The 27782-nt window shown below is 61.7% G+C and overlaps 3 protein-coding genes across 10 annotated transcripts; 1 reads left to right on the forward strand and 2 right to left on the reverse strand.

The window, feature by feature from the left end:
- On the reverse strand, nt 1-9150 carry LOC106802139 (sulfate anion transporter 1). The gene is given in 3 exon segments (XM_087434771.1): nt 1-72; nt 74-88; nt 8251-9150. Coding segments are annotated over 3 exon segments (987 nt in total).
- Nucleotides 3878-25655, forward strand: IDUA (alpha-L-iduronidase). Of its 8 annotated transcripts, XR_015553035.1 has the most exons (17): nt 3878-4142; nt 5009-5149; nt 11016-11042; nt 16068-16153; nt 16306-16413; nt 16697-16792; nt 16882-17084; nt 17240-17419; nt 17534-17750; nt 18084-18296; nt 18409-18530; nt 18610-18735; nt 18817-18893; nt 19267-19367; nt 19539-19708; nt 19814-23074; nt 23161-25655. XR_015553035.1 is itself a non-coding variant. In XM_087434762.1 (15 exons), the coding sequence occupies exons 1-15, from the start codon at nt 3985-3987 to the stop codon at nt 19643-19645; spliced, it is 1962 nt and encodes a 653-aa protein (XP_087290888.1). In that variant the 5' UTR covers nt 3878-3984; the 3' UTR covers nt 19646-19801. The 8 variants fall into 8 exon arrangements, 4 of the variants coding, with proteins under 4 accessions (XP_087290888.1, XP_087290889.1, XP_004432260.3 ...); XR_015553034.1 differs by having other exon boundaries at nt 19790-25655; XR_015553033.1 differs by having other exon boundaries at nt 19814-25655.
- LOC147916374 (sulfate anion transporter 1-like) lies at nt 5844-7628 on the reverse strand. Its single transcript, XM_087434770.1, has one exon. It carries the CDS (start codon nt 7561-7563, stop codon nt 6040-6042), a length of 1524 nt encoding a protein of 507 aa, XP_087290896.1. The 5' UTR covers nt 7564-7628; the 3' UTR covers nt 5844-6039.
- Nucleotides 25656-27782: the final 2127 nt, after the last annotated feature.

Consider the following 27782-nt stretch of genomic DNA (forward strand, 5'->3'; position numbering starts at 1 on the left):
CTAACGCCTCTCCAAAGGCTCGTGTGACTCACTGCTCCTGGTGTGTAGCCACGGGAGTTCCTGGAAGCTGTTCTCTACGCCAGGATGTCTGGCATTAACTCTGCTGTGCACAGAAGTGACTGGGACACATAAATATACGCTGCTGAACCCAGCTGACATTTCCACAACTCAACTTCCCCTTGGCCAGATCCCAAAAGTGCCTCCACCTCTCCAGCAAGAGGGGAAGCGCCACCAAGAGCCTGAAACAGTGAAACAGTGTGGGAACCGCTGTGGTCACAGCACCTTGGTTTAGCGGGTTTTACAAAACCCTCTGACCCCGTGAACCCTGCCATGTATGCAGTGCTGCGTCCCTGGGGGCCCTTTGTCCATCTGTGCCCACTGCCACGCTGACCTGGCTGCTCTGGCCTTATGGTCCGGATCTAGGAGAACAGATGCCCTCCATGTGTGTTCTGGGTGTCAGCAGGACCATTCCCTCCAGAGGCGACTGCTGGCCTTTTCCAGCTTCTGGAGCTGCGATCCCTGCACCTGTGGCCCCTTCCTCCATTGTCAAAGCGGCACAGCATCCTCGTTCTAAAATGGTACCCAGGGTTTGTTTCAATCAGATGTGGTAACGTGACAGAAACAGAGACAACTGCCTTTGAAAGAAGAATCTATTACTCGCATTTCCCAAGAGAGAGGGTACCCCACGCCACACAGGGCCACACGGGAAACACCACTTTGGGCCAGGAGACAGGCAGGAGTGAAGAGCCTTATTGGGGTCTTGGCAGGGAGGAACGTGTGAGGCAGCAGAGGTACACGGAGAAAGTTAGGCCTGGCTGGTTTGAACAATATCAGTGGGCCTGGGCCATGGGGGCGGGGCAGTCCCTGGTTGTCCAGTACCTGGCCTGGGGTGACTTGGGGCAGGAGGAATGTCGGCTTGGTGTGTGAGAGGGAGATGGGAGCCAGTGGGGTGTGGGCTCTGGTGGTTTGTCTGTCATCGAAGGCCCTCTTGGGCGTCTTAGCACCTCCATGAATCCACTAGCCCTGGGAGTGGCCATATCCCCAGGACAGCGGCCCAAACACCAGAGCTTCAAGCATACAGTCAGTACAGTCAGGGGAAAAGGGAAAAGTTCTCACCTGGCTAGAGATGCAGCCAGATCTGATTTAAGAGAGACAACTGGATTTTGTTACGAGAAGAACAAGAGGCAAAGGGACCAATGTGTCACCGATGGCTGGTGTCCCAGGGAGAGGCGGCCAAAGCCCATCCCTGCCCTTTTTAGCCGGAGACAAACAGACCGAAAACAGAAAATAAAAAGGAGCAGGGAGAAAAGGAAGAAAGAAAAAACAATGTAAGGGAGAAAAAAGAGCCCAATTTTGCCTGTTCTTTTACTGGAAAAACCCAAGGCATCTCGAGGTAGACCCCCACAGCCTTGGAGTGGGGGTCCTGTCCCTTAGGGCCTCCACCCCCAGCATCCAATATTGTTGAACTAGGACTCCGCCCAGCCGACTCCTGGAGAGTGTCTTGCTCGTGGGGTGGGCTGACATACTCAGTCCAGTGCCCACTTCGCCAGCCTCTCAGCTGCAGTTGCCTCCACCCTGAAGGGACACTGTGCCTCTTCCCCAGGCTGCCCGGGGGTGCCCTCGGCTTTCCAGCACACACAACCTCTGCAGACAAGATGTCGGCTGCTGCCACCTCTCTCCACGAGCACGGTGTGGCCTCACATTGATGACAGCCTTCTCCAGGGAGACTCATGTGACACACTCATTACGGACACACAGCCAACACCTTTTAGTCTTTTTTGGGTTCTGGTGGCAACATATCCCTCCCCCAGACCCCTCGGCTACCTGGAGCCCCTCGGGACTAACTGAGCGAACACCAGTGGGAGTTCGTGGACCATGTAAGTGGCACTGCCACCCACCACTGTGATGGCGCTTGGTGGAATGCTGCTGCTTTCCACCCGTCAGCCAGGATTCCCCGATAACAGACGGGACCTGAAGGTCCAGACACTTGGCCAAACTTCATCCATTGTCTTAGCAGTGGATGCTGAGGCTAAGGAGCTAATGGCTCCTCTGCACATTGACCATACATGGCCCGGCTGTTGCCTGAAAAGCGTCCCCTTCAGAGTACAGAACTCTAGGAATCTCTCGTCTCACGGACATCCAACACATAAATTAAAATCAACATGTCTGCACATATACTGAGGCCACAATCCAAGGCCTGGCCAAGACATACCTGCTCCCTTTGGAGTTACAGACATTACAACAGTGACCAAGACAGGTCACTTGTTAAAATGCAGATAGAACTGTCATACCCCTGCGAGGTCCCAGAGAGCCCGCTGGACCGAGAGACATAATGCTCTCCTTTCCAATTCCAGTCCAGCAAGCGGACCCTGGGTGAGTCTCCGGCCTTCAACTCCCTTCATTAAAGGCCCTTTGGCAGACTCATGCCTCATGCCAACTTGGGAAGCTTTCCCATCGCCCTTTCCTGTATTGGAAGGGGGGTGTCCTGCCTGTGTCATAGAGACTCCTTCCATACGAGGCCCTTCATAATGCCCCTCAGGCTCCCGGTGCAGCCCTGTGTGGCGAGCCTGCCTCTTGTTCCTAGGGATCTGTGAGCACGACCTTCTCCCCCTATGGCAAGGATTTCCACGTCTCTGTGTCTGGCCACACCTGATTAAAACAAATCTTGAGAACACATTTTAGAACAGTCCTCAAATCTCTCTCTTCTGAGGTCATCACGTGGCCTCTTTCGTGTCAAATCTCCCTCTGCCTTCCCCTTACCAGGACACTGTGATGGCATTTAGGGCCCACTGGGATAATCCAGGATCAACTCACGTCTCAAGATCCTTAACTTAATCACATCTCTCAGTCTCTTCACCAGGTAAGGTCACGTGCACTGGCCTTGTGGACGCCGTTGGGGGCCAGCCAACCACACTCCACTTATGCCCCTCACGACCTCCACGAGCACATCTTAATTGTCTGGATACAGTGTAAGACATCATGACTGCTGCTGTGTCAGTCACTCTGTGGTGGGTTTCCATGCAACATCCTGTCAGTCTGCCTCCTTCCTGAACCTCTGGGCTGTTCTGGATCCTTCTCCTCCTGCTTGAAGGACACCATTGAATGCTTCCTTAAGGGGGGGGTCAGTGAGACAAACGTTCTCAGAGTCGGCGTCTTGGAAACATCTTTATTTGACCTTCATTTATGCTGGATTTAGACTCTAGGTTGCCAGTTACTTACTTTCAGGACGTTTTTGCTCTGCTGTCTCCTGGTTTCAGCTCTTCTGTTGAAAAACCAGTGTTTTCTCTTACCGTTCTGCACTTTGAAGGTAGTAGGTCTCTTCTTCCTCCAGCTAATTGAAGGTTTTCCCTTTTCTTTGGTTTCCCCGTTTCACTAGGAGGAGCTTGGATCCAGTGTTTTTTGTGCGTTTCCTCTTGGGCTGCAGTGCACTTCCTGATTCTGCGGCTGGATGGTTTTCATCACTTTTAGAAAGTTATCAACTCCTGTCTCTCCCCATGCTGTTTGTCGCCAACCGAAGGGCCTGGCGCATTGGTGGCCTCCTGGGACGGGTTCGGGTGTCTGAGGGAGGACAGCGCAGGGTCAGAGGCTTTCCCTGCGCTGAGATGGTTGATTGTTGGACACGCGACGCTGTGTGACCTCCTCAGGATGCGCGCGATTTAAAGCCTGTACAGTTGCACCTGCGACCCCACCTCCCTGGCCCCACCCACGCCCCGCCGGCCCACCTAAGCCCCGCCCCAGCCCCGCCCTCCGGGGTTCCAAGACCCGCCCTCGCCCCCCAGACCCAGCCGGCCTCGCAGGCCCCGCCCCCGCCTACAGGCCCGGCCTGTTCCGCCAGGCCCCGCCTCGCGGCGGCAGTCACGTGGCGCGCGACCCGGAGGCGGAACCGGCGGGCGCGGCGCAGACGTCCGAACCAGGAGCGCCGAGGACCGGGGGCGGGGGGCTTGTTTGGGCTGGGGGTGTCCCCGCTCCCCCGGCGCCCCCGCCATGTGTCCCCCGCGCCCCTGCGCCACGCGGCTCGCGCTCCTGGTCGCGCTGCTGATCGCTTCCCCCGGGGCCCTGGCCGAGGCTCCGCACCTGGTGCGCGTGGACGCAGCCCGCGTGCTGCGGCCCCTGCGGCCCTTCTGGAGGAGCACCGGCTTCTGGTGAGCGCCCTGCACAGGGAAACAGGCCGGAGCGGCCCATCTCGCCTCTTTCCCGCCGCGCCCCGTCCCCGGGCCTCTGGCACCTCTGGGAGAGACCCTTGGGCTCCTTCGCCCCGGAGACTCCTGCGCCCATGGCGCCCAGTTGGCGCTCCGAAGTAAGGAAGGCCGCCTAAGCCCAGAAATACCCCTAGCCGGCTCATGCCTTCCCTGGGATCCACCCTCAAGCAGAGCGGGGTCTTCTCTCTGTCCACCGGCTCCACGCGTGTTGGGGGTGTCGCGGGAATTTCTTAGCTGAGTGGGTCCCCTTTGTGGTGGAGGTCTGGGGCCAGGCCCGGAGTTTGCCTGGTGTCCTCGAGATCTGAAGAGCCTCATGGCTGAGCCTGGTGGCCGCTGAGGTAGCCCAGACCCTGGGAGGGGCCTTGGCTCTGGACACTGCCCTTTGCTGCAGACCAGGACCTTCCCAAGGGGGCAGCCCCCACGCTGTCGAATGTCCCTGCAGTGGGACCTGCTCTCTATCCCTGCGTGTCCCTGACCCTGTGTGTCCCCAACCCCCTCTGTGTCAGGCTTCCACTGAGATGCCCCAGGCTTGTGCCTGGGGCTCCTTGTGCCAAGGAGCAGGGTGGGGATGTGGTCTTCTCTGCTCTGGGAGCCCCCGACGCCCATGAGACTTCATGACATTTCTGGCGTCAGGAGTCACTTTATTACATAAGGGACATAAATTTCACTGGTAAACACTCTAGAGTCCATCTGCGGAGCCTGTGCCCCGGGCGGTCCTCGCCCTAGACCTGTCGGTGCTGGCTGTGCCATGGCTGCTCTGCCGGCCCCAGCATGGGGACTAATGCCCCCACTCCTTGTTCTCTCCCCAGTCCTCCACTGCCACACAGCCGGGCTGACCAGTATGACCTCAGCTGGGACCAGCAGCTCAACCTGGCCTATGTGGGCGCCGTCCCTCACAGTGGCATCGAGCAGGTCCGGACCCACTGGCTGCTGGACCTCATCACGGCCAGGTGGGTGTTGGAGAGGGGAGGCAGCCTGGGAGCAGCTGGGCAGAGCCCACTGTTTGGAGATGAGGATTGAGGCCGGGAGGAGGTGGTGTCCAGGTGTGGAGGACGGCGCTGTGCCTGGCTGTGGTGGGAGCGCGGGGCAGGAGATCCTACTCCGCGGAACCATTGCCCCTATGCTTCCCGGCAGTGTGTCCTGTGGGGACAGGAGGTGGAAGGACGTTTTCCCTGCTGCACGGCTGGGGGTGCCTGGGCAGCCCCTGGATCGGGCACAGCTGCCTCCCGCCGGGGGTCCCCTGGAGGCTCAGGGTCAGGTTGGTGTCGCGGCACCCAGGCTTTGCGGCTGGACCCGGCACTGGGAGTGGACAGCCACACACCCCGTGCTGAGTGTTCTCTGGTCCGGCTGTGCAGGGACACCGTGCCTGAGGGCCGGGCTGAGGTTGTGTTGGTCACACCTGCCTCTGGCCCTGCAAGGCCCCACTGGGCCAAGGCACGAGGTGTAAGGAACACTTGGGTGTGTGTGTCAGGGGCTTCCAGAGACACACAGGCCTCCTGCCCTGGCCAGAGCCCCCAGCTCTCAGCCTTTGGCACCATGGAGGCCACGTGATTGCTTCGAGGCCCTTGTTCTACTAAAATGGCAACACCACGTCCAACCAGGCCCGCGACACACGGCACCAGGGCCCAGGTTGACGCTGGCAGCATTTGTCCCAAAGGCCCGGTTCTTGGGTTCTCGGGTGTCTGGGTCCACGTGTGTGTTCACAGCCGTCCTCCTGTCCCCGTTGGGGTTCACTGGTTCCTCCTGGGTGGAGATGGCACAGCATCGCTCAGGGAGGGTCGCGGTGAACCACAGCAAGAGGCTGTGCGCCTCAGGTTGCTGTGGGCAGGCGCTAGCCCTGCTAGAGGGTGGAGTCGGCAGCTGCCAGCTCCCTGTGGCAGGCTTGGGCTGCCTGCACGGCGCTGTGCACACTGTGGAACAGCTGCCCTTCCTCAGCCATGTCCCCCTGGTCCTCCCCAAGGAAGCCACCTCTCTGCAGGGCCTCCCTGACCCCAGGGCTGCAGCAGGCCAGGAGCAGGGTGATGCCCAGGGCCTCGTAGTCTCGGCGCAGGTCCCGCAGCGTGGCCATGCCGGCCATGTCCAGGAACAGCAGCGGGGCACAGTCAATGACCACTGCATGGAAGCCAGCCGCCGTGGGCACCAGCACAGCTGAGCTGCTCACTGGGCCCAGCTCCTTGCCCTCGACAGGGTCTTCTTCACTGACCCCTGTCTCTGAGCCCTTCTCCTTTCTCCTGGCGGCCTCGCGCCCCGCGTCCAGCCCTGTGAGGCTGTAGAGAGACCTCAGGAAGAAGTCCTTGTTGGCGTAGTAGAGTGGCCCCGCAAAGCGGAACACCCGCACCCCGGGCTCGGGGACCAGCCCCTCAAACTCCTGGGCGTCCTCGTAGAAGCCTGAGTCCCCGATGCGGGCGAGCAGGGCAGCGTGTGGCCGCTGCATGCGGCCGGCCAGGCTGAGCAATGAGAGGAGCACGCCGACCAGCAGGCCGGCCTCAGTGCTGACCAGGACACAGGTGGCTGCTGTGGCCACCCAGACCAGCGCGTCGGCTGGGCTGAGCCGCCACAGCTGTGGGACGTCCCTCACTTTGCGCAGGGCCCCGCGCAGGCTGGCGACGATGACACAGGCCAGCACGCTCCGCTGCAGGTCCCGGAACAGCGGCGCCAGTGCCAGCAGCACAAGCAGCACCACGGCGGCGCTTACCACGCTGGACAGCTGTGTGTGGCAGCCGGTGGCCGTCTTCACCAGGCTCTTGGCCAGGGCGGCACTGGTGGCGAAACAGTGGAAGAAGGCGGGCAGCACGTTGCAGCAGCCCACGGCCAACAGCTCCTGGTTGGCCCGCACGGAGTAGCCGTGGCTGCGGGCGAACATCTCCGCCAGCGAGATGGAGAAGGCAGAGCCCACGAGGGCCAGGGGCACAGCGTCCAGTGCCACGCGCCACATCAGCCTAGGGTCCGGCACCTGCGGGGCCATGAAGCCCGTGGGGATGTCGCCGGCCACACTGGAGCCAAAGCGCTCGTGGAACTGGCCGAAGTGGGATGCGAGCGTGGCCACTAGAATGACCAGCAGCTCTGTGGGTAGCGGCACCTTCAGGCGGTGCCGGAAGCGGTCCGAGAGCTCCTTAGCAGCCAGCAGCACAGACAGGCACACGGTGCTGGTGAGCACGTCACACAGGTTGGCCTGCCCGGCGCTGCGCAGCAGACTCAGCCAAGTGCTGACCACCATGCCTGGCCCCTGGTGCCGCGGGACCCGCACGCCCAGCAGGTGCCTTAGCTGGGAGGTGAGAATGGTCACGGAGGCCCCCATGGCAAACCCGTCGAGCAACGGCTGCGAGAGGTAGGCGGACACGAAGCCGAGCTGGAGGACGCCCATGAGGACCTGTGGACAGTGTGGTCAGGGCAGTGGGGTGGCCGCGGCACAGAGCCTGATGTCCTTCCACTGCTGCTGCTCATGTCCCAAATGTACTCTGCCCATGGCCCCCCCGCACATGCATGCGCACACAGAGGCACCACAGACCCTGGAGGTACATGTGTGGCCACAGATGCTCACTTCTGGCCCCTGCATACGTGGGCTCTGAGCATTGGAAGACAGATCCTTTCTCCACTCTCCACCGGGAGACCTGGAGCTGCTGGGAGGACCTGGGGTGGCCCTGGGAGGGGGAGACATCGGGGTGGACAGTCTTGGTACGGGAGTGGGTGTGGGGAGACTATGGGAAGGCAGGCAGCCCCGAGGGTCCCACGTTGGGTAGGAAGCCCAGGGAGGCTTGTGGGCTGTAATTGGCGTGTCTGGAGCTGAGGCCACTCTGGCTGCCTGTCCCTGCCCAGGCCACAGCTGGCTGGACAGGCTCCCTGCGCCCAGGGCACCTCAGCCCTGTCCTGCCGCGTTGTCACACACCCACCTCTGCCTGTGCCTCTCTGTCCTCTCCTTGCTGGTTAAACCCACTGTCCCCCGAGGCCCCAGCCCTGTGCTCCCCCCCGCCCTGCTCTGCCCTTCAGGTGGGCGCGAGCCCCTGGGGGCGCACCTCTGAGTGGGTGAGCCGGCCGGCCACTGGCTCCTCACCTGGTAAATCCCGGCCACCAGTGTGAGGGCAGTGGCGACGCGGATGGCGTAGCAGTCCCTCCCGCAGCCCTGCAGCCCGAGTGCCAGCATGGCGGCCGAGGCATTGAGGGTGCTGCCGTTGTCCCAGGGCCCCGGGCCGTCCTGGGCAGGGTTGAAGCCGGCCAGCAGGAGCTCGCGGTCCACCACCTGCCCCAGCATGAGGCAGAGCAGGCTGAAGATGCCCACGGAGACGTGGCGCGAGGTGCCCATGAGGAAGTAGATGAGGTTCGCGAAGAAGGAGGTGTAGAGGCTATAGATGGGCTGCAGCCCCGCCAGCAGTGAGTAGGCGATGGCCTGTGGCACCAGGATGATGCCGATGACCAGCCCGGACATGACGTCCCCTGCCAGGTCCTCCCGCGGGTGGTACTGGTGCAGCCAGCGTGTGGCGGGGAGCAGGTCCTGCACCAGCGCCCCGGCCCCCTGCGCGCTGCACGTGCAGTTCCGCTGCAGCCTGGCCTTTAGCGTCTCGAGCAGGCCCCGGGGCGCTGGGGGCTGCCGGCGGACCAGCACCAGCCCCCCACCCTGCTCTGTGTGCTCAGGCGACACGTCCATCCTGGGCACCGGCCCCCTTGGGAAAACCTGCAACAGAGAAGTGGGCGTCGTCGCTGGGGCAGTGGGACATGCTGGGGTCAGAGGGCGTCGCAGAGACCCAGACACACGTGTGACCAAACCCAAGGTCCCCTGCTCCCCATCCACCTCCTCCTCCAGGCGCAGGCCCGCCATCACCCGTGCCCACACCAGAGGCCCCTCTGTTCCCCCGTGCAAACCACCGTGGTCCCCTCTGGCCACCCCTCCATCACTTCTGCATGCAGCCCTGGGGTGGCAGAGGCTCGGAGGAAGAGGGCCTCCTGGCGCCCGCATTGAGCCTTGCAGATGCTGGGACCCCAAATCTGTGCCGGGGAGGGGTGCTCGGACAGCAGCGCCGGCCACCTGCGCAGTTCTCGCGGCAGAATTCCGGGAACATGCCTTGGGAGAGTGATCTTGGTGGGGCCAGTGGAGAGGCGAGTTAGGGTGATTGGCGTCCGTCATCTGGGGGTGTCCGGGACGGTGGGGCACCCTTCCTGAGTGTGTTAACACTCCTTTGGTTGCTGCCTCACACTGCGCACGCGCTCCGTGGAGCCACGTGCCGACCACTCCCTGCTTTCCCGGGGCAGCCTGCCATCCGGGCCCAGTCTTCTGCAAACAACCGGCCAGCCTGACCTTGCCCTCGCAGAGCACTGGGGTGTTGGCGGCCTTGGTCTGTCCTGTTCACAGCCATGCCAAGTCCAGCTCAGATCCCGCTCTTGACGCTCCCCCCATGGCGACATGGGGCAGATGCTCTCTGCTCCCCCAGAGCCTGGTCACCCTGCTGCCTGCGTGGAGTGCCCCATGTGCTGGCCCAGGACACGGCCTGGAGTGTCCCTGGGTGTGGAGGACGGTGGCAGGCACGGCCCTGTGGGCTTTGGAGTGGCGGGTCTGCTCCTTTGGGGAACGTCACGAGCATTTCTTTCCTCTGCAGACCTCACCATATGGGTCCCCGAGTGCCTTGAAGCTCACTCAAGCCCCTGGGGTCCAGGTGTGTAGACTGAGGGCTGTTCAAATGCCACCTGCCTTGTGCCTGAGGGTCCCCAAAAGAAACTGTGGAATCTGGCTCACAGTGTGCACCCGGGGAGCCGGCCTGTGCTGTGGCCAAGTCGCCTGGGGCCTTCACTGTCCTGCAGCAGGGCCCTGGGAAGGCTTACCTGAGGGAGCTTGTCACGGGCTCGGTGGGCCGGAGGGCAGCGAGGCGCCGGGCCTGTCCTCCGAGGCCAGGGTCTGCTGGCTGGTTGGACCTCAGAGCCCTCTGGCTTCTGTTAGTGGGTGAGGAGTGGGGCAGCGGGGTTCTGGCAAAGAGCTGCTGCCAGGAGCCGGGCCCTGGCAGATCTGGCGCCGGCCAGCGGGCAGCGTTCTGTGGTTGGCATCTGACTTCTCGGCCGTGCTGGGCTTGCAGTTAAATTATTTACCCCAAAGGTTGCTGAGTCATGGGCTCCCCCTGCTGAGTGTTACCTGAGCGGCTAATCCGGGAAGTTGTTCTGTAATTAGCGGCTCACAAATAATTAGAATTGTGTGGGTCTGTGAAAGCTGCTAGCCTCCCAGGAGCGGGGCTCCAGGTGTGGGACAGGGCGGGCAGGGGCAGCGAGTGGCTGGAGCAGGTTGCTGGGATTCTGGAGCCCTTGGGGGAGGCAGGAGGCTCAGGAGCCTGGCCAGTCCCGGGTGGGGCACGAGCAGCCTGAGACCCTTCAGGGTGACCCTTCGCTCCGGACTGTGGGCAAGGATGGGAGGGGGACCAAAGGAGGAGCTGGTCTCCTCGTCCCGTCCCTGGACATCCTCTCTGTCCTGCCAGGAGACGGGTCTGGTTCATGCTGGAGCACGGGTGGGGGCTACCTGAGCCAGCTCGGCACTGGGCAGCTGCGTCCATGGTCTGTGTTCTGTGTCCTTGCGTGGAAGGCAGGCACGAGGCTGCTGGGTGTGTGTGTATTCACTGCTGAGGGTGAGAGGGCTCTTGGCCATCAAGATACCCTTACCAGCCAGGTGCCCTTCTTGCTGCGGAACCCCCACCTGGATTCCAGCCTGGCGCTGACCCCCTGTGACTGGGCAGGCGCCTGGCCTCCACGACAGGTGGGACCTTTAGATGACTACCCTCTTGCCTCACACATGATAAACTGATGGTGAGCTGCTGTTCTTAAAATGAGTATTCCGAATCTCAGGTCCATCTCCAGAATGAATAAACGAAGGTGAGCATCCGTCGCTGGTGTTGGAGGGGTAATGTGTGAAAAGGGGCCCATCCCATGGGGTCCTGGAGGGGAGGCCCCAGAGGCTGCGGTGGTCCTTTTGGTGGGGCTGGAAGGCCAAGCTGGCCTGGGTCTGCTGTCCCCAGAGGCCAGGCACTGTGGGCACTTGGCTCAGCCCTGCTTCTCGTGTCCTCATGGGCTGCCAGGTGCTGAGAGGAGAATTAAGATCAATAGCCAGCTGTCCTGCAGAGCCAGCTGGGGCTCTGGGGGCTCCATCCCCAGTACAGGGAACAGTGAGGTGCTAAGGGGCTCCCATCCAAGCCCCTCAACACTCAGCCCCACTCTGAGACCTCTGAAGCCTCCCTGGGCCTGGCTGGGGAGCCCAGGAGCCCCATCTGGGGGCAAAGGTGGGAGTGGAACCCAGGGGGCAGGGGGATGGCCAGAGAGTGGGAGAGCGTCCCCACAGCTGCAGCGAGGGTGGGGCGTGGACAGGGCCGGGGCCTCCACCCGCCTTTTGCATCTTTCCAGATCTGATCTCTTGACCTTCAATAGTCTGCATTGGGCCCCGAGATCTCACCCTTCTCTGGCTCTGAACCCACCCACCCAGGGCAAAGCCTGGGGCCTCCCCACCCCCACCCTAGTGTAGCCCGGCCAGGGACCCACTCAGCCCTGGGGGGAGCCGTGGTTTACCGGAGCTGCTGGCCAGGAGGCAGGGCCTTGGGCCCCTCCTTGGGGCAGGTAAGGTGCACCTCCTGGTGTGTGTGGTGGGGGGAGCAGCTCCTGAGGGGTCTTGAAACACTTACCCCCCGCCCAGCGACTGGCAGAGGGGCAGCCCCTGTGGGCAGAGATGGGGCTGCCAGGCGGGGCCTCACTGACCCCCAGGACTGGGCCCACTCCTTCAGCAGTCTCCCTGGAGCGGGGGACAGGGCCCAAGCTGTGCGGCGCAGGGCCCCGGGGTGCACAGAGCCGTGGGGGCCAGTACAGACACAGTGCACGCGCCTGAGAGCAATGGGCCCCGGGTGCTGGTGCAGGAGAGGGCGGGGCTCATTTGTGAGGAAGCCTGATTTAGGAAGTGTCCCATCCTCCTCTGGGCCGGGGAGCAGGGATTTCCCAAGGCTGGCTGGGTTTGAAGCCCCTGTGGTGGGAGTCTAGGCAGGTGGAGATATTCTGGGGGGCTGTTCTCCGTGTACATAGCACACAGGTCCCCCATGCTGTCAGCTGCACTGGGGGGCCTGGCCTTGGCTGTCCTTAGTGGCGGGGGTTGGGTCTTATAACCCCTAGCCACACCCCCCTCCGGCCTGGCCCAGTGTCTAGAGCAGGTGAAGTAGTACATTGAGGTCAGGTGTGTCCTTTGAGAAAACTGCAGACCCCCAGGGCCTGAGCTGCTGCCCAGCCGGCTCCCTCTGCCTGTTTGCATTGAGGCCGGAGATTATCTGTGTCTGGCCAGGCACGGGGCCGGTGTTTGGGGTCCTGGGGATGCTGAGGCCCACTCTCCCCCTCACCCCGGTGGGCCCTCTGACTGCAGACCTCTCCACTCGGGGCAGGGGCCATGGGGTCTCCACGCCTTCCACCTGCTGGGACTGCTCTCAGTGGGCCTCCTGCCCAGTCCTGTGCCACACTATTTCCTCAATATTTGTCTTTAAATCACGGTTTTAAATTGTTGAGGACACTTATTTGGAAAGGAAACGTCGTACCCCTACCACAAGTGAAAAGAGGGTGGACCGCTCGTTTGTCTCCAGGGCCCTGAGGACCGGAACCCAGTTACTCCCGAAAGACCCGCCGCGCACGCGCGTGCTCCCGGGTCTCAGAAGAGAAGGCAGAGGCCCGGGCCGACCCGGCTCTCCCTCCAGCTGGCCCGGGCCGGACACCCTCCCACCCGCGTTCCCGGACCGCGGATGCGGGTCTTCCGGCGCGGCGGCTCTGTGTCCGCACTCCGCGCGGCCCCGCGCATCTCCCCCTTCGAGCACGCGCGGCCTCGGGCCCTTCCCCTGCTCCGGGAGCGCGCGGCCTGGGTCTCCGCCCCGCGCATCTCTCACCCGCCCCGCGCACCCTCCCGCGCGCGCCCCACTCCGCGCCCCCAGCACCTGCCCGCGCTGCCCGGTCCCCACCCCCTGCATGTGCGGCCCGGGTCCCCGCCCCGCGCACGCGAGCCCTCACCAGGCCCCAGCGCAGCTCGGTTCTCGCGGCGCACGCGCTCAGGCCCTGGGATGGCGGGGCCCTGGTGCCGCCCGACGGGCCGCTGGCGCGCGGTGAATGAGGCCCTTGTGCAGCCGTCGCGGCCCCTGCCTACGGGCCGGGCCAGGAGCGGGAGGGGACCCCGCTGGTGCCTCGCACCCAGGTTCAGCCCTCTGCGGGCGGCGGGATGGAGAGGCCCTCGAGGCCAGTCGGTGGCCCCGTCTGCGTCTCCACCCAGGCCTCACTGCTAGGCCCCCTCCCTAGCTTAGGTCTCGTAAGTCCTCCTCCAACCGAGGCCAAGGGGGAGGGAGACCGAGGCACCGACAGTGCTCCCCCGGTGTTCCTTGGCCTGGGGTCACCTCCCCGGGGTCGGGACTCCTGGCGCCTGGGGGCAGGTGTACTGGCCCCCAGGGCATCCCTGCCAGCTGAGGCTGGCTGGGCCAGTGGACATTGAAGTCCACCCAGGGTGACAGGATGGGGATGCCTCTGCTGCTGGGGCTCCCTCGGTGGCGCCCCGCTGGCCCACGACACTGAGCGCAGGAGCATTTACCCGACGCCCGCTGTGCGCCCGGCCCAGTGTCAGGATGTGCGGAGAAAGCCGGGAGCCCGAGCCTATGCCTTCCCTTCCCATGGGGTCACCATCGCCGCTACTGCCTGCCCTCCAACCCACACGGCTGTGGGACTTTGGAACTGTCCACTGCGCGTATTTAATTTTTACCCACGTGCTTGTAAAGCTGTATTTCTTTGCTACCGCCTGCGACCTTTGGATAGGGGGGAAGGTGGTGGCCGGGGAGGGGTGAATCCCCGCTGCGCACATGCTCCTCCGGTCGCTGAGGGGTCAGCGAGGGCCAGCTGGGTGCGCGGCAGGCCCGGGAGGAGCAGGGGCCCCTGTGCGTGGTGGCTGGACTTGGGTCCTTGGGTGGGCTTTTAAGGCTGGACCTTATACAAACTGAGGGCGGGGTGAGAGGAGGACCTGGGAGGGGGGCGTTGATTTGTCCAGGTCTGCGCTGTGTCCAGGGGACAGCGCTGGGCCGGCCAGGCTGTGGCGTGGGATGGGCGCAGGGCCAGATTCCACGTGACCCCGCCCCTCCCCTCCCCTCCTCCGCAGCCACACCTGCGGTGGAACCCAGCCGCCACCAGAGAGCGCATCGCAGGCCCTCACCGTCCCGCCTTCCTCCCCAGATCTAGAGGTGGACGGACCAGGCTGTTCAGGGGAAATCCTCAGACACGCCCCCGCCAGACCTGGGCTTGGTCCTGCCTACTCCACCCGCCTGCAGGTCCACCCTCGGATGTCCACCTCCACATGGGTGAACCTGAGACTCAGCTTAGTGTCAGCTTGTCCCTGCCTGCCTGGGTGGTCGGCACCCACCTGCAGCTGCTCGAGCGGAAAGCACCCGGCTGGGCTTCGCCTCTATTCAACTCACCTCATCTCCTAGGTCCATCTGCCCCAGCCCCTTACCCTCTGCGCCACCAGCCAGGCCGGGCACCACACCTCTCCTGGGGGGCCATCTTCCCGCTCCCACTGTGGCTCTAGTTAGCCGGCCACTGGAGGGATCCTTTCAAAACACGACAAAAGGCAAAACTCTGGGAATAGTGAAAAGATCAGAGGTTGCCAGGGCTTGGGGTGGTGAGGGTGGACAGGTGGAGCACAGAGGATTTTTAGGGCAGTGAAACTGCTCTGTGTGACAGTACGGTGTGGACACGTGTCACTGTACGTCTTTCCAGACCTGTAGAAAGTTCATCACCAGGAGTGGACCCAGCGTGAGCTGTGGATCTGGGGTGATGGCGCCGTGTCAGTGTAGGTTCATCCATTGTGCTCTCTGGTGCGTTGTTGATAAGGGGGCAGGCTGTGCATGTGTGCAGGCAGGGGAAATCTCTGTATCTCCCTCTCAATTTTGCTGTAAACCTAAAACTTCCCTGAAAAAAATCTCTTAAAAACAAACAAACAAAAGAAGTCATGGCATTGCTCTGGACCGCTGAGAGGGCTCCCCATTTCAGCCTGAGTCACAGTCCTATCCTCACTGTGGTCCCAAGGCCTCATGTGACCTCGTCTCTCACCACTCACACACTTACTCTGCCCCATGTCCACTAGCTGCCCTTCTGCTGCTTGGATTCCATGAGTTCTTTTCTACCTCAGGGCCTTTGCACGTGTGTCCCATCTGTCCCCCAGGTATTCTCACTGCTGGCTTGTCCCATCACTTGGTAGGTTTTAGATGTTACCTGGGAGAGGCCCTCCCTGCCTGACTCTGTGCTCCCTGTCACACCTCTTCATGGCACATCTGATGTGCTCCTAAAGTGTCAAGTAGTTGCCACATGATGCCTATCCACTCTCAGAATGTGAGCCTGAAGGGAACTGGGCCCATCCTCCCCAGGATGGGGAGGCTGCCCTTCTCCGTTTCCTGTCTGTCCATGTTGCCTCCTGGAGTGGAGGAGGGAGACAGGGACCCTGTCTACAGAAGGTGCAGAGAAGCAAGCGTGGCACCCACCAGGTCCTGCCAGGCTCTGTCTCCTGACCCCCACCCCACGGCCAGCTGTCTTCAGGATGTCTTGTCCTTCCTACTCTATCCAGTTGTACCTTTCCCCAGAGACCTGCCTGCCCCATCCCACCCCTGAGTCCCAAGCTGTTCTGAGCCCCTGAAGTCCTGAGGGTGGGGGTCCAGTACAGGCACACCAGTTCAGAGTAGGCTGTGACTGATAGACTTCCACAGTGGGTGTTTTCCAAGGGTAGGGGCCCAGTAAGGAGTCTGGAGCTGAGTCCTGCGTGGCACCTTACAGCTCGCTACCTGCTTGAACGCCGCCACAGTTCCAGCCCGGGGCCCACCTCCCCCTGCACTGACATTGGGTGTTCTACAGGGGGTCGGCTGGGCAGGGCCTGAGCTACAATTTCACCCACCTGGACGGGTACCTGGACCTTCTCAGGGAGAACCAGCTCCTACCCGGTAAGTCTGCCCTCTCCCATAACATGGCCCCTCCGGGTCCTTGCTGGTTGCCGGCCCCAGCCTGGCCTCAGTGCTAGTGTGGCAGAGCCGGGCAGGGCGGGCCAGGTGCTGCGTGGGCGGGGGGCGCTGAGACAGCTGCCCTCGTGTTTCAGGCTTTGAGCTGATGGGCAGCCCCTCTGGACACTTCACCGACTTCGAGGACAAGCAGCAGGTGTTTGAGTGGAAGGACCTGGTTTCCCTCCTGGCCAGAAGATACATTGGTGGGCAGGATGCAGGCTCTGGGGAACGGGTGGGTGCTTCTGGGCAGGGTCTCCTCCCTCGTCACCTGGCCATCGCCCTGGTCTTCTCTGTCATGGACCGGCTGAGCCAGGGCCTCCTGAGATAGAGGGAGGCCACAGGGCAGTGGGGGGCAGGCTCATGGAACCAGACACTCCCCATCACATCCAAACCCCCAACCCTGGGCGCCCCTGCCTGCCAGTCAGGCTGGGGCGGGCATTCCCCTGCCCAGGGGAGGGGCCCACGTACAGCTGGGTTGTGCTGTAGGTAGATATGGACTTGCCCACGTTTCCAAGTGGAACTTCGAGACGTGGAACGAGCCGGACCACCACGACTTTGACAACGTGTCCATGACCACACAAGGTGGGCACACCTCTGGGTTCCTGTGGAGCTGAGCCGGGTCGCGGGCCCCGCAGGTGCCAGGGTGTGGACTCTGCAGTCTCTCCCGCCAGGCTTCCTGAACTACTACGATGCCTGCTCCGAGGGTCTGCGTGCCGCCAGCCCCACTCTGCGCCTGGGTGGCCCTGGCGACTCCTTCCACCCCCCGCCACGCTCCCCACTGTGCTGGGGCCTCCTGGAGCACTGTCACCACGGCTCCAACTTCTTCACCGGGGAGGTGGGCGTGCGGCTGGACTACATCGCCCTGCACAAGAAGGTGCGGCCCGGCAGCCTGCCCCTCCGCCCGTTGGGGACCCCGCCCCTTCGCCCGCTGGGACGCACCCCGACCTCCGCCTGCCACAGCCCCGCCCCCCCCTCCCCAGCTGCGGTCCCGTGGTGGCCGGGCCGCGCTGAGGCTGGGCCCTGCCGCAGGGCGCGGGCAGCTCCATCTACATCCTGGAGCAGGAGAAGGCGGCGGTGCGGCAGATACAGCAGCTCTTCCCGAGGTTCGGGGACACCCCCATTTACAACGACGAGGCGGACCCGCTGGTGGGCTGGTCCCTGCCGCAGCCGTGGAGGGCCGACGTGACCTACGCGGCCATGGTGGTGAAGGTGGGCCCACCCCCAAGGCTTCCCCCCTGGAGCGGCCTTCCTTCCGGGGTGGGGGCTTGGGGGCGGGTGGCCGTGGTCCCAGCCGCCCCCGACGCCGGCCCTGGACGCCCGCAGGTCATCGCGCAGCACCAGAACCTGCTAGTGGCTAACGCCAGCTCCTCGGTGCGCTACGCGCTCCTGAGCAACGACAACGCCTTCCTGAGTTACCACCCGCACCACTTCTCGCAGCGCACGCTCACCGCGCGCTTCCAGGTCAACGACACGCGGCCGCCGCACGTGCAGCTGCTGCGCAAGCCGGTGCTCACCGCCATGGGGCTGCTGGCCCTGCTGGGTGAGCCGCCCGTCCCCGCATGCTTCCTGCGCGAGGGGTGGACTGGGAACGGACAGGTCTGGCACGCGCTAGGCGGGGCCCGGGCGAGGCCTCAATTAGCAGGGATGTCCTTCAGGCCCAAGGTGGGGGGGTGGGGCGAGGAAGAGCACCTTCCCCCATCTGGCCTGTTTCTTGTCCCTTCGCGTCCCGCTTGCCCTAACTCAGTGGGCCTCAGAGGTTGTGGGTGGCCGGGGAGTACCAGTGGAGGGGGCAAATAGTGGGAAGCCAGGCAGTAGGATGGGAAAGGGGCAGCGATCTCTGCGCAGTGACCCCCTCCGCATCCCCGCCCCGCAGACAGCGAGCAGCTCTGGGCCGAGGTGTCGCAGGCTGGGGCGGTGCTCGACAGCAACCACACGGTGGGCGTCCTGGCCAGCGCCCACCGCCCCGCGGGCCCCGCCGACGCCTGGCGCGCCACGGTGCTGGTCTATGCAAGCGACGACACCCGCACCCACGCCAACCGCAGCATCGCCGTGACTCTGCGCCTGCACGGGGTGCCCGCGGCCCTGGGTGAGCAGGGGTCCTACGGAGGGGGTCCCCGGCCCTGGGGTCGGGGCTCTGGCGGGGCGGGGCCTGGAAGGGGCGGCCCGGAGAGGCGCGGTCACAGTGTCTGGCTCCCCAGGGCTCGTCTACGTCACGCTCTACCTGGACAACCGGCTCTGCAGTCCCTACGGCGAGTGGCAGCGCCTTGGCCGGCCTGTCTTCCCCTCCGCACAGCAGTTCCGGCGCATGCGCGCGGCCGAGGTCTGCAGCAGCGTGGGCGAGGGGCGGGCGGGGTGGCCCCCGAGGTCCCAGGGCCCTGAGCTCCCACCCCTATCCCCAGGACCCGGTAGCCTTGGCGCCGCGCCCCTTCCCCACCAGCGGCCTCCTGACACTGCGCCCCCGACTCCCGCTGCCTTCGCTGCTACTGGTGCACGTCTGCGCGCGCCCCAAGGAGCCTCCGGGCCAGGTGATTGGCCGCTCCTCCTCCGCCGCCACCCCCCCTCTCCCCGCCACCCGCCCAGTCACGGAGCCTCCCTCCCTTCCCCAGGTGACCCGGCTTCGGGCTCTGCCCCTGACCCGTGGGCAGCTGCTTTTGGTCTGGTCGGATGAGCACGTGGGCTCCAAGTGCGTGAGTGGTCGCCGCCCCACCCGCGCCCATTCGTCCCCACCCGCGTCCTCACCCCCAGCCTGTTCTGCCGCAGTGCCCGTGTGGCCACTCCACCGTGCCCGCGTACAGTCATTCCGTGCCCCTCCGCCCCTCACAACACACCCTCCACTTCACACTGCTGCGGATGGCCCGAGGTCGAAGCCTGTCTTATGGGGGTGGAGGTGCCTACAGGGGATATTTGCAGGTAGCAGTCGGGCTCCAGCCCCCTTGCCTCAGCCAGTGTGGCCAGGGATCCGGGAGAGGTCAGGAAGGGACTGGAGGGAATAGGGCTCTGGGTCTTCCCTGCCCAGCCCCCCAGACTCCAGCCCTGGCCCTGACCGACCTCCCCAGGTGTCTGTGGACCTATGAGATCCAGTACTCCCCTGAGAGTGAGGGATATGCTCCCGTCAGCAGGAAGCCATCAACCTTCAACCTCTTCGTGTTCAGCCCAGGTGCGCCTGCCCCACTGCCCTGGCCTCGGCCACCCCACCCCTGGCCTCAGCACAGTGCCCTATGGGGTGGGGTCCCGGCCTCACAGAGTCTGGAGTCGGGAGCTTTAGGAATTTGGGGTGGGTTCAGGGGGGCACACGCTCAAGGACGCACATATACCTTTGTGTCCCCAGACACGGCTGTCGTCTCCGGCTCCTACCGGGTTCGAGCCATGGACTACTGGGACCGGCCAGGCCCCTTTTCAAACCCTGTGCGGTACCTGGAGGTCCCTGCACCGTGAGGGCCACCACTGCTCAGTGATGGAGCCTGTGCTGACCAGCGGACCCAGTGGCCAGGAGCCGAGGTGGGCCAGACCACCATAGGCCTATCAGTTCTTCATTAGCTCTGTTCATCTTCTCCCACCCCTTCACACACTCCCTTAAAGTGTCTTTCTGTATGTCGGTCTTAGGGTTGGCCTTTGTGGACGGGCGCTGGGCAGACGGGGAGCCTGGCTGGAGCAAGGCCTTCTACACTTCCTTCCCATTCAGAGCATTCTCTCCCACCTGTGGGAGCCGGGATGGAAGTGGCTTGAGCACAGACAGGTCTGAGCTACCGGAGGAGGCCGAGGGTCTGGCGTCTCTGGTGTCATGGCTGGGTGCTGCGGGCCCCATTCCTGCCTTCCTGCCCACCTGCAGAGCTGAGGCTGTGCTGGGGGGGTGCGCCTGGGTCAGGACAGAGCCCAGGGAGGACCCACTTCCTGAAGTGGGGGGAGGATGTAGGGTAAGGGGGAGGGTGGGGCTTCCAGGCTGCCTGGCCCAGACTGTGGCCAGCAGCAGAAAAGGCCAGCAGTGTCCAGTGCGGGCTGTGCCCCTGCGGTCATCCTCCTTCCGTATCGGGGCCCAGAAGGAAACAGATGGCATTCACAGAGGAGAACGTTTCGGGGATGTTCATACATGTGAGGAGCAGGGGCAGAGAAGCCCTAGGGCTCCTCCCCACACCCACCCCCTGCCCCAGGGCAGACAGAGCAGGTGAGGGACAAAGGTGAGGAGAGGCCACCTGACAAGGAGCAGAGACCTTGGGCCCAGCGACTCAGCCAGCCTGGGGGCCCTGCGAACAGCAGTGGGGGCGTGGAGGCCCCGATCCCACTCTCCTCTCCACTGCCCCCCAGGGCTGCCCTGGGTTCAGGGGTGGGGCAGGGGACGTGGACCTGCGACCGCTCTGGCTCCCGCAAACCCCGCTGCCCTCATCTATGTGAAAAGCTCAGGGGCCACCAAATCCTGCCAGCTGCCTCATTGTGGGCGGGAGATGTCAATTTGATCACACTTCTATCTGAACCCCAAAGCCAGTGCCTGCTCCCCATTCTCCTTTCCCCACGTGGGGCCTTAGGGCTCTTAGGATCTGCGTGGGGGCCCAGACCGTCTGTCTGGGGTCCCCGTCCTTGTGTTTCTGGGGACCATTGTTCACTGATGTTGACACTGCACAAGGGGCAGTTGGGTTCCTGGCCCCCTCCCCCCCCCCGCCCCCGGTCTCGGGAACTGTCTTCCTGCCCTGTCAGAAAGCCCTGCCTTGGTTGGCTGCACTGCCATGACGAAGGATGACAGACTGGCGGCTCCCACCACAGGCACCTATCTCCTCTTCGTCTGGAGGCCAGGAGTCGGGGATCAAGGTGTTGGCAGGCTGGTTCCTTCTGTCCTTGGCTTCTCCCTGTGTGTCTGCGTCCTCATCTCTTCTGACGAGGACGTCTGTCATATGGGATTAGGGCCCACTTGCATGGCCTCGTTTGAATTCCCTCTTTAAAGGCTCTGTCCCGGGCCGGCCCTGTGGCTTAGCGGTTAAGTGCGCGCGCTCCACTGCTGGCGGCCCGGTTTCGGATCCCGGGCATGCACCGACGCATCACTTCTCTGGCCATGCTGAGGCCGCGTCCCACATACAGCAACTAGAAGAATGTGCAGCTATGACATACAACTATCTACTGGGGCTTTGGAGGAAAAAAAAAAAAAAAAAAAAAAAAACCCTTAAGGGAAAGGGGCAGAGGGGGATTCTCCCTCTCTCTCCACAGTACTATGGGTTTAAAAAAAAAAAAAAAGGCTCTGTCCCTGTTACAATCACATTCTGAGGTGCTGCGGTTAAAACTTCAACATCCACATTTGGGGGGATGCAGTTCAGCCCACAGCAAGCAGCGATCCCAATTCTTGGTGGTGGTCAGGAGCCATCATCCCAGTGGTAAAGCAGCCTTTTCTCCACCTGCGGGTTCAGTGGCCTGAAGACCCCTGTCAGTTGGGGGTCATCTCCACTTCCAGCTTACTGGGAGGAGGCCCAGGTCCTTCCTTGGACAGCAGGACTTTCAAACCATCTGAATGAGATCCCGCAGGGGCGGTGGGGCCGCTCTACTCTCCCCTCCTGCCAGCCCGGTGTGTTCTGGCTTTTGGCAAAGCAGCAGCACATTCAGATGCCGAGTGCGCCCCCGCTGGGTCAGAGCAGCATGTGCAAGTATGGTACATGCCGCCCCTAGTCGAGTCCCACCAAACACTATGCCTCTTAGGAGTGGGCGGTGAGAGATATAACGGCTTACCTCACTTTAAATGGGACATCCCAACATTTCCCAGACCATCGGATCCCTAAGACTTCCCTGGAGGCTCCTGAACCCTGCAGGGGTTACTCCTGCCCTCTGGAAACCTTGTGTTTTAGTGGGGCATCAGGGTGCTCCCCCTCGTGCGCCTGGTCCAGTTAGCATAAATCCATTAACGAAGCAGGACCCTCTGGTCACGTCAAGACAGCAGGGGCGTCGGTGGCATCCAGGTAAACCGTGAAAGCATGCTCACGTCCCCTATCACCTGAGGGCAAACTGCTTCTGGTTCCTTCCTTGATGGGAACAGGGAAGGTGTCTGCCAGGTGAGCTGTGCAGCAGGTGCCATGGGCCAATCCCTCCAGTAGACACCATGTCCGTCCATACCTCAGCTGTGAAGGGCGTCACTGAGGGTCACGTTGTGGTCATCTGTCATTCAATGCCCGGCTGGCAAGTTATACGGAGAACACGGAGGGACGCCCCCCTGCATCTTCCAAGTTTCTGATGTTGCGATTAACCTCTGCGGTTTCCCAGGAATTTGTTTATTTTTGTTTGGCGTGGAGGGGCAGCCCCGGGGCTTCCATGACAGCCCTCGCTCCGCAGGTCAGGGGACCAGTGTGGGGGTGCTGCCACTGGGTACACATGAATGTCCTACTGTACATTTTGGGGACAGATACCTACAGGAAGGGTCTGCAAAGCCCTCCGCTCGCGGATGCAGGCCAGGGCCCCGTCTGCTCCGCGGTGATGGTCTGCGAATGACAGGTCAGTACCACTTCAGAGCCGTCATCCAGGAGCCCCTGGGAGGCCTGATATCTCCCTCTGCCCAGGGCATTCGCCAGAAAATGGCCACAGGTGCTCCTCACATATTTGGGGACGTACATCAGAGACTATTGTGGGTTCTCTTTCAGGGGATCTGGCCTCCTGCTCGGTCAAGGGCTCTGGCCCCGTGAACGGGCTTAGGTCTGGGATGGGACATGAGGCTCCGAGCCTTGCTGTGACAGGCTGTGTCGGAGAGCTGCCCTCCAGACCCGCGATGTCGCCACTGCGTGTGCTCCAGGCAGCACTTGGGCAGCTGCTCACCTGTTCCTTCCTTGGGACCTTGCATGGGATGGGTCAGCTCGTGTTTGCCGAGGACCCTGAGGGTCTGTTGCTCCAGAAGTGCCCGTGAGTCCCCTGAGTCTTATTAAATTCGGGTCTGACCTGCTAGTCTGTCTGGGGTGGGCCCGAGACTGTGTTTCCCACAACTCCAGGTACTGCTGGTCCCGGAGCACGCACGGGTCGCAGCGGGCCTCCAGCTGTGCAGGGATGCGGCTGCAGGCCGAGGTAAGGCCACTCCCAGGGGCTGAGGCCCTCAGGCCCCGTCCCCCGTCCCAGGTGGCCGCAGCCACCACACCTGCAGGGCTCTGTGGTGTCTGAGACGTGCCTCCCAGGCTCCTGCAGTGCTGTCAGGGAGGCTGGGGCTCCCTCTCCTTTGGAGCGCCGTCCGTCCAGGCTGTGCTGGGGTCTTATTTTTTGGTTCTGGTGGCAGAGGAATGGCCGAGGCGCAGAGTGGACAGGCTTTACACGGGGCTGGGGACCCCCCGCGAGGGGACGCGGTGGTCTCGGTTTCCTGCCCATCTGTCCTGTGTCCCTCCCAGGTCCCAGGGGCCCCTCCCTTCCTTGCAAGTTGCCGTTCATCAGCAAACAAGGGACCCGGCTGCAGCCCCTAGAACCGGGCCCTGGGTACCGTCCTGTGGCCACGGAGGCCCCTGAGCCCCACGTGCCCTCGGCTCAGTTTCACTGCTTCCCTTTCAAGGGAGGAGGAGGGACGCCCAGTCTTTAGAAGCACTTCTGTTGCCATAGCAACCAGTCCCCTGCGGTCCACCTGCACTTCACCCGCCTGCCAGTAATTGGAGTAACCACAGTGCTGTTGCCCACAAACAATGTCAGCCCAGGGCCCCTCGGATCTGTGAGCCTCCTGATGCCAGAACCCCGTGTGGAGGGTCTGTGTTCTGGGGCCACTTCTAGTGCTGATGGCCCCACCGGTCAGGGCCTGGTGGGGAGGACACGCGCCCCAGTGGAGAGAGTTTCAGGGCAGGGACTGGTTGCAGGGCTGGGTCAGGGAAAGCCCAAGGGAGCCTCGTGCAGGGGCTGGGGCAGCGGGGAGGGGGCATTACCCCTCCCAGGTCTTCAGGAGGAAGAGAGGGCTGCCCCACAGGCCTGAGACCTTTGACCCCGGCCTCGGACTTCCAGGTTGTGCACAGAGCAAACCCGAGCAGAAGCCAAAGGCAGAGGAGCCAGATGCCGCCACATACCTGGGCGTGACCCAGGCCCAGTGCAGGGAGGGGGCAGCAGTGGGACTGTGGGGGAAGGCTGAATGAGGGCAGAGGAGGAGGGCCGTCTTGAGCCTGGGGCCTTCACCTGCAGCCCAGGGTGGGCACTGGGTCAGCTTGGGCAGTGGGGGTATGGATGGAGTCCAGCCCTTGGCATGATGGAGCCTCATGAGTGCACCCCTTCAGGCTGAGAGACCCTGGGTGCAGCTGTCAGGGTGCATGCACCCCGCCTCCCTACCTAGATGTCACCACCACCACAGATGTCACCACACCTGACCTGCCCTTCTAGGGTGCAGCCCAAGCACCCCGACACCAGGTCAGAAATTCTCCCTGCAGCCTCCTGGTTGCGGGGCCCCACCTGGGCTGGCACAGGAGAGGGGCTGCCCACAGGATGGTCTGAGTGGCCCTTCTCGCCGAGGCGGCTTCAGACAGCCCCACTGAGCAGCCCGAGGTGGCCAAAGGCCCATTGCCTGCCCTCCGTGTCCTGCTGAGCCCTTCTCCTGGCCCTGGTGCCAGCTTGTACAGCTGCCATCCCACCAGGTGAGGTTGTGCGTTAGGAGCCATGCGGGAGGGGGCCGCAGGTGCCAGTATTGCCTCGGCTCCTGCTCCCTGCCCAGACCACTGCCCCCGGGAGAGAAACCCGACAGGGAACCCCCTGGGCCAATGGCACTGGTGGGCTCAGCTTATCCACTGGGGAGGCTTGTCCACCCATCAGCCCTGGTCAGGACTGCCTGGCCTGACAGAGTCTTACGCTGGCCTTGAGTGAGAATCTTCTCAGGGGTTCAGGGATGTGCATCTGCAGGGGACCGGGGCCCTGTCTCGGAGGGAGTGCTGGTCAGCCCCGGAGCTGGCAGGGCTCTGCTTGGCCTCGGTCCTGTCCAGTGGCCCCTCCCAGGAGCTCTGGCCGTTGTCCTGTGACAGCCAGCCATGAAGCAGGACCAGTGTCACCCACACCCAGTGAGTCCCCGTGGGGACAGCTAGCCCCCAGAAGGGGACTGGCTCTTCTGAGCTCACCCCTCAGAGGGGCTGCCCGCCCTACAGTCTGTGACCGAGAGTCACCGGTTGCACCTCGAAGAGGAAGGAGAGAGTGGGTCCAGAGCAGAGCCCTGCGCTCTGCCGAGGGAGAAGCTCCAGTGAGGTTCTCGAGTTGGAACAGCAGGTCACGGGAGAGAAGGTGAAGCAGAAAGGAGGTCATTTGTGCATTAAACAGCCTACAGTGGTTTACACCCCTACTCAGATGTTTGTGTATTCACTCAGCAAACACTGAAAGAGAGTCTATGCGGCTGAGGTGCCTGTCACGTCAGCGGCCTTCCCGGCCCCCTCCACGGAGGCTTCTCCTCTGTCTTTCTAGCACATCGACCTGGTTTGTCTTTTTAAAAAAACATGTTTATTGAGGTATAATTGACACAATAAATGGCACAATTTAAAGCATACAGTTTGATGAGTGTTGACACGTTACGTCCATGAAAGCGTGACCACAGTCTAGAGAGTGAACGTTTCCGTCACCCCCAAAAGGCGTCTGGGGCCCACCCCCGGGTCCCACTGTCCCGGGCAGCCACAGAGCTGCTTTCTGTCGCCACAGATCAGGTGGGCTTCCGGGAGTGTTGCACAAATGCCTCACGCAGTACGCGCCCTTCGCTGGCTTCTTTTGTCAGCGTGATTGTTTTGAGACACGTGTGTGTTGTTTCCAGTGTCTGTAGTTCACCCTCTCATTGCCAGCCGGCCCCACTGCACGGATGTAGAGCTGGCGTTTGCCCTCTCGCTTGTTGGTGGGCGTCTGGGTGGCCTCCTGTTCAGGGTCATCACAAAGAAGGCTGCTGTGAACATCTGTGTCCACGCCTTCCTTTCTGTCAGGTGAACACAGGGGTGGGAGGGCCGCATCGCAGGGCGAGAGGAGACATGTGCTCGGCTCCTCCGAACCCGCTGGACTGTTTTCCAAGTGGCTGTGTGGTCGTACAGGTCGCCAGCGCCGTATGGAAGTTCCATTGGCCGCACGCCCTCCTGGGGTGACTTGTATATATTGATCTCACATCTCGCCACGTGCCAAGTGCCCTAATATTATTGGTTCTAGTGGCTTTTTTCTTGTATATTCCATAGAATTCTCTACATAGATGATCATGTCATTTACAAATCAACACATTTTACTTATTTCTTTCCAATCTGAACTGGCTGGAACCTCCAGCACGGCATTGAAGAATGGTGTAAGAGCAACCCCGTGGCTGGTTCTGGTCTTAGGGGAAGCGTTAGTCTTTAACGGTGAAGCGTGGTGTTCGCTGCAATGTTTCTGTAGGTGCCTTTATCAAGTTGGGAATGTCCTTCTCCATGCCTAGTTTGCTGAGAGTTGTTTTATATATTTTTTTGGTGAGACTAACATTCGTGCTAGTCTTCCTCTATTTTGTATGTGGGACGCCTCCGTAGCATGGTTGACAAGTGGCGCAGGTCCACGCCTAGGATCGGAACCTGTGAACCCCGGGCCGCTGAAGCGGAGCACTTGAACTTAACCGCTACACCACCGGGCCAGCCCCTGGGAGTTGTTTTTTTAAAAATCAGAATGGGTGTTGGATTCCGTCCAGTGCTTTTTCTGCGTCTGTTGAGATAATCAGATGGTTTTTCCTTCTGTTAATATGGTAAGTTACATTGATTGATCTTCAGATGTTAACCCAACTTTGCATCCCTGGGATAAACCCCACTTGATCGTATGGTTATCCTTCCTCTATATTGTTGGATTTGATAACTAAAATTACAAATGTTTTGCATCTGTGTTGGTGACAGATATTGTCCTGCAGCTTCCCTTCTTGCCATTCTGTGCTGGCATCACAGGAGTGCTGGCTTCCCCGTGGAGTCGGAGCCCCTCCCTTCCCTGCAGTGCTCCTGTGATGTGGCTTGACTTCCTCCTCACGTGTATTGTGGAATTTCTCAGTGAAGCCCTCTGTGGGAAGGTTTTTAACTAAAAATTCAAGTTAATAGGTATATGCAGGTTATTGATTCCTTCTAGAGGGAACTTTGCTAGTTCTTATTTTTCAATGAATTTTTCCATTTCTTCTAAGGTGTCAAATTTATTGGCATAAGGTTATTCCTAACATTTCCCATTATTCTTTTAATGTGTGTAGAATCCGTAGTAATGTCGCCTCTCTGATTCCTAATATCCATAATTTGTATCTTCTCTCTTTTTCTCCAGATCCATCTGAAAGAGATTTATTGATTTTATTGATCTTCTCAAAGAACCAGCTTTGGTTCCATGCATTTTCTCTGCTGTTTTTCTGTTTTCTCTCTCGTTGAGTTCTAGCATGACCTTTACTATTTCCCTTCTTCTGCTCACTCTGGGTTTCACTGTTCTCGTTTTTTCTAGTTTCTGTGGATGGAAGCAGCGGTCGCTGATTTGAGACCTGTCTTCTCTGACATAGTGTTTAGTGCTGTATATTTCTCTCTAAGTGCTCCTTTGACTGCATCCCACAGCTGTTGATATGTTGTCTTTTCATTTCCATTCAGTTCAAAATAATTTTTAATTTTCCTTTTGATTTCTTCTTCGATACACGGGAAATTAAGAAGTGGATTATTTG

This window comes from Ceratotherium simum, chromosome 8, assembly GCF_057802395.1.
Source record: "Ceratotherium simum simum isolate JZ-2026a chromosome 8, ASM5780239v1, whole genome shotgun sequence".
Classification (NCBI taxonomy): Eukaryota; Metazoa; Chordata; class Mammalia; order Perissodactyla; family Rhinocerotidae; genus Ceratotherium; species Ceratotherium simum.

Bases quoted from the DNA above. Each gene is read 5' to 3' on its own strand.
- LOC147916374 (XM_087434770.1), bottom strand. From the start codon at position 7,563: ATGGGCGTCCTCCAGCTCGGCTTCGTGTCCGCCTACCTCTCGCAGCCG.
- IDUA (XM_087434762.1), top strand. From the start codon at position 3,985: ATGTGTCCCCCGCGCCCCTGCGCCACGCGGCTCGCGCTCCTGGTCGCG. The intron at 4,143-5,008 runs GTGAGCGCCCTG...TTCTCTCCCCAG, and splicing joins TGGAGGAGCACCGGCTTCTG to TCCTCCACTGCCACACAGCC. The intron at 16,793-16,881 runs GTGGGCACACCT...CTCTCCCGCCAG, and splicing joins CGTGTCCATGACCACACAAG to GCTTCCTGAACTACTACGAT.